General features: G+C 37.8%; 1 protein-coding gene and 1 non-coding gene across 2 annotated transcripts; one reads left to right on the plus strand and one right to left on the minus strand.

Annotated features, from left to right (window-relative positions):
* Positions 1-1766: 1766 nt before the first annotated feature.
* ATC70_002183 (uncharacterized protein) lies at positions 1767-2597 on the minus strand (the record flags this gene model as incomplete). Its single annotated transcript, XM_064821565.1, has 1 exon — positions 1767-2597. One exon carries the CDS (start codon positions 2595-2597, stop codon positions 1767-1769), a length of 831 nt encoding a protein of 276 aa, XP_064681251.1.
* A 129-nt stretch (positions 2598-2726) lies between these two features.
* On the plus strand, positions 2727-2798 carry ATC70_002184. The gene has a single exon. It is a non-coding gene; the product is annotated as a tRNA-Glu (tRNA).
* Positions 2799-10662: the final 7864 nt, after the last annotated feature.

The raw sequence follows: 10662 nt of genomic DNA on the forward strand, positions 1-10662 counted from the left end.
ACTGGCTCTAGGAGTCACACCTTATTAGTAGTAGATTTCTTTCCCAACTTAGTTCAAAAATATCTTATTCCCCTTCATTGCAGACATTGGGTCCACCAACAGTCTTTTCTATCCCTCAGTATGACATTTAAAGGACTTTAAATAAAACCTGGAGCTCGACTCCCCTACAAAAAAAAAAAAAAATCGCTTCCTAATACATTCTTGAAGTACTTTTCAAGGCACTTCCAATGGTGCTAACTGTAATAAGTGTTTTGAATGAACTTACTGAGCAATCCAATAAAATTTGAAATGAGGTTTTTAGCGAAAATAGCCATATTTTGCATATGAAAGCCTCATAAAAGTGATTTCAGGGGTTGCTTTGTATGAAGAGAAACATTTTGATTCAACATATACCATAATAAAAGCCTTCATTTTCAAGGTAAAAAACGCGGTCGTTTGATTTTTGATGAAAACCATGAGGTACCCCTCATGCTTTTTTGGTCGAATTTTGGCCATGTTTTTTTGGTCTCCAAAAAGTTGAGTGAAGGTGTTAGAAAGATACTATTACTCGAGTAAAATTGTTTGGTGTCATTCGGGCGGCTCAGAAAAGTCTACATGTCAAGATATGAAGGCCTGAAAACTGTCGAATTTGGTTATGTATTGCTTTATAGAGTTTATTTACACCGCATGAATCACATCTTTGGTAGCTGAAACCTTTTGGAAAGGCAGTTCTGTAGCTTCAGCAATTTTTAATTCGAATAGGAGATATATTGATTTTGGTAAAGCTGATTCATGCAAATTTTAATGCGCTATGTTGCTGGTAAGCTTATTAATAAAGGAAATGAGAAATCGAATTTGCTGCTTAGATGCTATGGTTTTGCATATTCGCTTCGCTAAAATCAAGCTCTCATATAGATCAATGCTGCTATAAAATGCTGGATTGTATGCTTTGTTGTCATAGGTTTGCACCTTTGCTTCGCTGTGATCAAGCCCTCCTTATATAAATTAATGTTATCAAGTGTTGAATTAGACGCGTTATGTTGTTCTTTCCCAAAACCCCCTCTCCATTTCCGGATTTGCCGGTGGTTTTATTCACCTTGTACGGCACACAATTTTTTAAAATTTGAATGCTTTACAGTATATATAGTGAAGATGATTATATAATTTGACAGACCATAAGTGAGCAACGCACCCGTCAGCTAGTAGCTGAAGATATAAATAAATGGACACACAAACATAAAACAAGTGAGGAAGGGGTTGAAGTGAAAGTAGAACTACATGGCACTATTATTACATCAAAAATGTTTAGCATATAATTCGAGTAACAAATTAATAAATTTAATGTCATAACTTTTATGTACCTATTACATTCTAAAGCTACTACTAATAATAGATAGTTTAGTTATTATGTCAGTAGAACGGATGTCTACAGTCTGTAAGGAACAACAAATATCAATACAATAGGAAGATATTTACAATAAAAAGGATTTAAATCTACTGAAGAGTATTTATGCGAGCCTTTCATACTCTTGATTACTATGACATTTTACTGGATCGCATCTGCGCATTCGCACAGAGGTTAAAAGAAGCTGAAAAGAATCACGTGATCCTAAGAATCAGTGATTTGATTAAATAAATTTAAGCCTTTAGCTAAATTGTCGTGCCTAAATTTAGGATTAAGTCAAGTCTGAAGAAAGCGACTAAATGGCGCCAGCATATACTCGAAGGTTCTGGCAACTGATAGCAGGCATTGATGTGATTATCAGTTGCTATATCAAGTACTATATCTACTCAAAAGTTCCATTAATTAGGTATGCAGTGAAATCAGGTTTGAGGTTGATTTTGAGCAACTCCAAACGAGTGCGAAGATCGGCATGCTTGGTTTTGTGGCTACAAGGAAGGTAGACACAAGTATAACCAGGAGGAGGCAGAGCTGAAGTGGCAGTATTAGAGGAGGAAGACATTTGCATATCATCACCATCAGTTGTGTCAGCAGCAGTAGGAGTAGAAAATAGACGTAAAGCCCATTTCTTGGCTTCAGCAGCATCAGAGGGGACTTTGGCTTTAGAAGAAGACTTCTTGGAAGTTTTCTTGTTAGAACCAGAGCTCTTCTTGGAGTTGGCAGTAGTGGTGGCAGAGTTGGCAGTAGATTTGGCATTGACAGATCCCTTTTTGGTACCTGAATTCAAGGTTGGGAAATCCTTTTCCGAGGCATAACGAGATGCAGCAGATCCAGATTTGGTACGTGTGAAGTTGACATTTGGAGTAAAATTCAAACGATTGGTTGAGGCAGCAGAAGTATTGGTAGCAGTAGTAAGGGTGGATCGTTCCAGTAAACGGGTGAGAATCAGATTCTGTTCTTGGAGCTTGACTACCAGATCAATCAACTCTGATTGCTTCAAGTTATTGTAATAATCACGGCCGGCAATGTCTTGCTGCATTGAATCGCGGCGGCGCTTATTGGAGGTGGAGGTGGATGCATTGACAGGAGCTGAGGCAGATCCAGAGGCGGTCATAGTGGAAGTCCAATCGGAGGATGGTGCCTCGATGGATTGTGCTGCACCGGTAGAACTCGGTGGAGCAGGATTTAGATTCGGCGGGATCGGCGAACCTGGCATTCGGAAAAGCGAAAGATTGAGATGGTTGGGGTGATTAAGCGGCTAAAAATGCGGCTGAATGGCAAGAGGTTTTTCCGAAAAAGTATAAATACTGCTGATATCTACACGCGTAGAGTCGATAGTATCTCCTCCTCAATGGTCCAACGGCTAGGATTTATCGCTTTCACCGATACGGCCGGGGTTCGACTCCCCGTTGGGGAATATTTTTTACCTACTTTACATAGTAATAGTGTATGTAGTCCTCGCTAAAGACATCTGTAATGCCACGAATTGATATCATTTAGACACTTAGCTATCTCTTACCATAACGAGCGCTTATGCATCAGACGGCCCTCTCCCTTTGCATCGTCAGCTCGCGCTACTAATTGTCCGTGCGTATTTTATCAAACTACTGCTACTTTTATTTTGATCCTCTTGTATAATAATGAAATAGCCACCCAAACGCAACTTGACTGAAAACCAAAATTCATCAAATAATACTCATTCAAATTCATGCTATTTGAATCTATTAATGAAGCGCTCAAATGTACATCAACAACCATTTAAACATACCAACGTAAAGATGCACGCTTATCTCGCACATCGTGTGAATGAATCACTCCTGATCACAGTAGTATATTCACTCACATCCATGGTGGTCGTAATAAGTGATGGTATCTTTATCCAAATAAAATCAAATCAATAACAAGCATATTCAAATATGACAATTATGCCCTGCTGCCATAATTGCACAATATCACAGATAAAGGGTTCCAAGCGTCAATAACAGACATCACACCTTAAACTGTCAAGGTTACATTAAATCATGCTATTATGACGATAGCTCATCCAAGCTGATCAAGGTTACTCAAATTGACCTTTATGGTCAGTGCTATTGCATTGACTACCACTGTAAATCAAACATCATCAACATTTGCCGGATATCGCAGTAGCAGCACCCGTTGTGGAATTTGAGGTTTTATAGACTAAAATTCACGGAAAAAAAAAGAATAAAAAAACAGTAAAGTCAACTTGATAAAGGTATGTTTTATTATCAAACTGACAGGTGTCAAGTAAACTGAAGTCTCTCTACTGGCCAGGTAGATGATCCTTCTTATATACTATAACAATGGATAAAAGTTCTATTAATTAGATTGACAAATAAGTCAACTCAGATCAACTAATGTCTAATCATGCTAAAAGACAACTCCAGCAAGCTAATCATGATTTAGCTCTGTCTGGATGAATAATTAGACTCTCATCCGAAGTACCCTGATCTATCCTTTCTATAAGGATAATTAATATCGATCTAGTAGCATGTATCCGATAGGTACAGTCTTCTTAGTCTATATTAATAGTACATATCTGAATGTATATCGCTGAGCATACATTTCTAGCATGTATCTGGATATATGGCATGTCTATAGCATATCGTATGCATGTCTATAGCATGTCTCATATATAGTACAAGTCTGTAGTACATAAAGTATCTGTAGCTAGTATCACGGATATAAGCATGTGTCTTATAGCGTGGATCATGAAGTGCACATCTGAAGCAACAAGCTCATATTGCATTAATCTTGGTGCCTATCCAGATATGGTAAACATCCGTAGTCAATGTCGGAATACAAGTATAAGTCTATAGTGCCATCCATGTCCGTGGTGCCATCTATAGCCTATATCTTATATAGTATGAATCTTATAGTACTAGCGTATCTGAAGTCCATATCTTCTTATAGTATAAATCGATATCGTACATCTAATCCAGTGTACATACAGTTTATATCTAAATCTGGTAACTGGATGAACTGTCGGAATGCAGATCATAGTCGATGTATTCCACACTATATATTATCTGTGGATCTGATTCTTATGTAATGCTCTACATCCATATACACGTAGCTATTTCATATACGGGCTAAGAGCATACTGGTATTTCTTCTTTTTAGCCCTTAGTGTCCCTTGATACAGCAAAATATGAATGCATTTGAGCTGCGTTTTCTCGCGTCCAAGGCCGTTTTAGATTGTCAAAATAGGACCAAACACTTGCTCTCGTCTGGCAGTTACTTCCTGATACCTTTGCTCAACTTTTTGGGGATCAAAAAAACATGAACAAAATTCGATCAAAAAGCATGAGGTACCCCTCATGGTTTTCATCAAAAACCAAACGATCGCGTTTTTCACCCTGAAAATGGAGACTTTTACTATGGTATATTTTGAATCAAAATGTTTCTATCGATCCAAAGCGACCTTTGAAATCATCTTTGTGGGACTTTGATATGTAAAATTTCGACATTTTGGCCCGAAACCTCTTTTCATATTTTCATAAATCATTTGTTAAGTTTATTCAAATCATCTATTTTACTTAGTACCATTGGATGCACCTTGAAAAGTACTCCAAGAAAGCTTAAGGAAGCATGGGGTGATCATCATATTTTACTTAGTCGAATCTGCAAAAATAGCTTTTTTTTTTTTTTTTTATTTTTTTTTTTAAATTTTGTTTATTGATTGATTCGCGTACACTGAGAGTAATAGGTCAGAGTGAAGAGGCGAGTGCAATTTAGATAAAGAATTGGATAACTATAAGCTAACATATGAAGAATAATATACTAAACTAAACTGTATAAAAAAAAAAACTATCTAATAATTGGCTTTGGATTACAGGAGGGAATGGCACTGATCTTCCGCAATGGTCTGACGAACACTGGTTCGAATACTGGCCAATATCGCTGTATGGTCCATAGGAACATTGTCATAGATGAACCTCATGTGGGCAAGCCACAGTTGACCAAGGGTGATGATGAGGATTCGGAAAGGCTTGATTCCAGCAATTTGGCAATACCAAACGTTGGAGAAATCAAGTTGCAGAAGAGCCTCTTTAATATCTAGAATCGAGGTGGTAGGCCACAGAAACTCGAAGATGACTCCCTGCCAAACTTTCTCTTTAGAAGGACAATGAAAGAGGAGGTGACTTGGGGAATCGTTCATAGACAAACAAACTGGACAGAGAGGAGACTCAAAGACTTTGGGCATAATAAAATGCAAAAATCGACGGTGAGGAATTCGACCCAGAATGAGACGGTATATCACATTACGTTGGACAGTGGTAAGAGACAGGGACCAAAAAAATTTCCAGCTGGACGCAGAGATTTTGCGCAATGCCAAAGGAGAGACCACAGACGAAAGGACAGCCCGACGAAATGCCTTAGCCGAGGCCTGAACATTACCAAGAGGTTGATCATCAAGGAGACGAAACTGCTCAATCAAAGGAGCAAATGAGACGACTGAATCCTCTAAAGGAGCTGGGCTACAGACTGGCTCGAAGTAAGGTTGAAACTGTAATTTCCCTGTCGCTAGGCCTCAAAAATAGCTTAATCGAATTCAAAATCATCAAGATTTGTCCAATCTGGAACAAACTATGATTCTGGATTTGAATTAATTTTGGCTTGTGGGGCCAGCTGTCAAACTCAACGCCCTTTTCATACTGCAATACAGTATTAAATGCTCTTGAAGCGTATGAAAAGTAGGTGGTAGGCCATAAAGCTATCGTTTATAATGATATCTTATTGCATTCTATATCGTTCATAATGGCATCGTCTTGCATTCTATATTTAATAACGTTAGTCTGGACATTGACGATTCATGGGCTGCGTAAGATGTCTGCAGTAAGTAGTAAAATCTCTAAGGCTCCAAGACGTTGTTCAAATAAAACATTGACAGCATTCAGCAGAGGAAAGAGGGTAGAACTAACAGTGGTTTTTGTTGATTGACTGTAAAATCATTATTCTCATATGAGCCAGGCCTGACAGATGCCTTGAAACTCAGGTTCCATATTAGGGTTATAAAGTGTTTAAGGACTGAACATTTATTATGTTGTGATGATATTAATTCTCGATTCAGGGCAACTTCTGAAACTATGTTGGTGAGACCTTGATATATAAAATCTCGACATTTTCGCCAAAAACGTCATTTCATAATTTCAGAAATTGCTCAACAAGTTCAATCAAAATATCTATTATACCCAACACAGTTGGATGCGCATTGAGAAGTTCTTCTAGATATCTTAAGGCTGTAAAGGATGATCACTACAACTTTCATAGTCGAATCTCGTAAAATAAGTCGATCGAGTTGCAAAAGGATCAAAAATCAACGAATCGTGACAGAAAGTCGAGCGGGATTGTAATCCGTTTTGGCTGGCTAAAAGAAGACTCTCCTTGATTGCTCAAAGCCCTATAATATAACAGCAATGATACCCACAGAAACGATTATAGAGAAAGCGAGACTCCTTCTCAAATGGATAGCGTACCCAACGTGAGACCCAAAAAGAACAGGCTGGTAACGTAGGAGGAGCGTGACATGATCCAAAGCAACAGAATAGCACACAGATAAAACTGATATTGCAGGTGAAGTTTAATTCAGAAACCTCTTTCTTTTGGAAATCCCACGGCCTTGTTTGATGAATTTCGCGATGTGTACTTTACTTAGAACCCTGAAAATAGTACCATTGGATTCCTCAAGCGATTTGCTTTCGAATGATGTACATACTTTCTAATAAAATATCCTCTCTTTGACCACAAATTGGCCATTTACTTGCTTATCTCTCTTCGATTCATGTCCTTTTGTTTACTTTACATGTGATTTTTTTAAAGCTCAATTTTGCTTAGCAAATGAATTATTTTGATCTTGCATGATCCGAGTACCTTCTAAAAGAGGACGATTCCTAAAAAAAAATGATATGAAATGTGTTGACTCTTTATGGGATGCATGCTCTTGGCATAAGAACTAAAAACAGGTTGCAGGAATGATACACGAGAATGACCAACTCATTATGTAAATGTGGGCATATTGATGATATCTAGTAGCGCAAACACTTGATTGACATTATTGACTGCAACCATGATAGCTGGAAACAAGATGACTTGCACTGGTTCGAAAACAATTCATTATTTTCCATTCCATGGAGATAGCCGCAGTAATATTCATATGATACTCTTGCTTTCCGAGGTGTACGCTTGTCTCTTAATCCAGAATCAATTGTTGCACTGGCTCCAAGATGATGTAAGCAACAAGTAAGCCAACCTTATCATCCTGTATTGCCCAATTAGATGGAGAGTTTATGGCGAATACAAACAACAGAAGAGAAGGATCGGGAACTGTGTGATTTTGGAGAGAGAAATTAAGGGGAGGTAGAGAAAGATTACTTAATCAAGCAACCAGCTGCATTTGTTTCAGTGTCAAATGACATTTTTTGTTTACTTTCTGATGAGGCTGAGCCCGTGAGAAGTTGTCTGTTAATTACATCTAGGGAGAGATGGGGATCTCGTTTCATGTGAAGGTTGAAAAAGGGCTTTTTGAAGTAGCAAAATGGACATAACTCGAGACAGAAAACAGTTGAAAGCCTCGGACGAAGCGGATCAAATAGAGCAAGTGTCAAACGTCAAAATGGTACTATTTTCACGCGCTAAAAGTAGTATATTGTGGAGAAAAGTAAAAGGAAACGAATTTGAGTGTGGCAAGGATACTAGACTCACATGAAAGTCGATGAGAAGGATATAAATAGGGATTTGTTTCAACAGCTTTTCCCTCTTCTTCTTCATCTCATCTCTCTACAACAAGCAAAATACTCTATACAAGCAAACTCACTACTACAAGACATTTGGGCTCTCTCTCTCTACATATGGTCATCTAAATCAAATACTCTACTGTCTATTGGCCTCTACTACTGCTACATACAATGCCTTACAAATCCATGGTCCTCTCTACGTCTCTTGGTCCATGCTAGAAAAAGGCCACACTATCTTTGATACATGCAGACCTTGGTGAACTGTGCGAGTAAGTTATTATCTTGTTGAACGTATGAGCCATGTTGACTAACCTATTGATTACATAGTGCCGAAAAACTACTTTGTAGGGACTGAGTAGGATCACCGCTTCATAATCGTGGGTAGACTGCAGGACAAATCCATTGGTCATGCTACGGGATGATCACAAGCTTTATTGCCGACGAGAGTAGGGTTTAACCCTATGATCCGGAGATGGAGGCGGCTTGAGCGTGTCGATGATCTTGTGATAGGTGAAGCAAGTTTACACCTTGGTACCTGTTTATATAGTGTTGGTTCCTTTTATTGATGGTCAATTTTCTTTGCCCAAATGGTTTGTTACGCACTCATGCCACAGTACTTGTGTACTCATCTCATCTTTATCTAGTTACCTCTGCCATCTCATGTTCTATCTCATTTAAAGCAAGCTGTTCTTTCCAAATGCTATCAAGCCAAGTTCTCTGTGCCTTCTACAAGCTCCTAAAATGACAAGACTGTTCAAATATACCATCTCTACATCTATACAAGGTCAAGCCCTACTCTCATCTGTGCTTCCTACAAGCTCCTAAAATGACAAGACTGTTCAAATATATCATCTCTACATCTATACAAGGTCAAGCCCTACTCTCATCTGTGCTTCCTCTTACTCAATCAATTATCAAGACAATTAATGCCTGACATCTATACAAGGCCAAGTCGTTCTTATATCTCTGCTACCTCTATCTATACAAGTCAAAATAGCCTCAAAAATCTTAATCCATCAAGTATGGTGATCTCATAAACTCAAATACACATTAATAAAAAACAACCACGTCTTGTCATTAACTTCAATATTATGCTCTTTTATGATTGCATCTTGTTTCAATGCTTGTACTGTCCATTGATTGCTATGACCAATGTATTTTAAAGCCTGTACATAATTTAATCATATACATATAATTTAACGTCAAGAAATTTTGCCTGTATGTAATATCATAACATGATAAATTTATGGTCCCTAAACACTTTCAAAGCCTCAAAAAGGAAAGAAGTTGATCTAACAAGTATTTTGATAGACTGGCGTTATCAAATATAGATTCAAAAAGAACAGCATAGCTAACGATAATGCTCTATGATTTGCCATCTACTTTCCATACGCTTCAAAAGTATCTATTACTGTTGTGGAATTTGAGGCTTTACAGACTAAAATTCACGGAAAAAAAGAATAAAAAAACAGTAATGTCAACTTGATAAAGGTATGTTTTATTATCAAACTGACAGGTGTCAAGTAAACTGAAGTCTCTCTACTGGCCAGGTAGATGATCCTTCTTATATACTATAACAATGGATAAAAGTTCTATTAATTAGATTGACAAATAAGTCAACTCAGATCAACTAATGTCTAATCATGCTAAAAGACAACTCCAGCAAGCTAATCATGATTTAGCTCTGTCTGGATGAATAATTAGACTCTCATCCGAAGTACCCTGATCTATCCTTTCTATAAGGATAATTAATATCGATCTAGTAGCATGTATCCGATAGGTACAACAGTCTTCTTAGTCTATATTAACAGTACATATCTGAATGTATATCGCTGAGCATACATTTCTAGCATGTATCTGGATATATGGCATGTCTATAGCATATCGTATGCATGTCTATAGCATGTCTCATATATAGTACAAGTCTGTAGTACATAAATTATCTGTAGCTAGTATCACGGATATAAGCATGTGTCTTATAGCGTGGATCATGAAGTGCACATCTGAAGCAACAAGCTCATATTGCATTAATCTTGGTGCCTATCCAGATATGGTAAACATCCGTAGTCAATGTCGGAATACAAGTATAAGTCTATAGTGCCATCCATGTCCGTGGTGCCATCTATAGCCTATATCTTATATAGTATGAATCTTATAGTACTAGCGTATCTGAAGTCCATATCTTCTTATAGTATAAATCGATATCGTACATCTAATCCAGTGTACATACAGTTTATATCTAAATCTGGTAACTGGATGAACTGTCGGAATGCAGATCATAGTGGATGTATTCCACATCAACTTTCCAGGCATTCGGCTTTTCGTTGTGCAACGAAAAGCCGAATGCCGCGCCGCATATGCACGATATAAAGCTGTTTTCATTGCTTACGTAATAATTACCGGATCCTGGTCCAGTTGGTAAAGCGCTTGGTCATAAATCGAGAGATTGCCAGTTCGATACTTAGTAATAACTCTTTATTGCTTTGTTCAAATAACATGAGAGGTCTCTTTGTCGTTTTTGAG

The sequence above is a fragment of the Mucor velutinosus genome, assembly GCF_035048745.1.
Source record: "Mucor velutinosus strain NIH1002 chromosome Unknown tig00000093, whole genome shotgun sequence".
In the NCBI taxonomy this organism is placed as follows: Eukaryota; Fungi; Mucoromycota; class Mucoromycetes; order Mucorales; family Mucoraceae; genus Mucor; species Mucor velutinosus.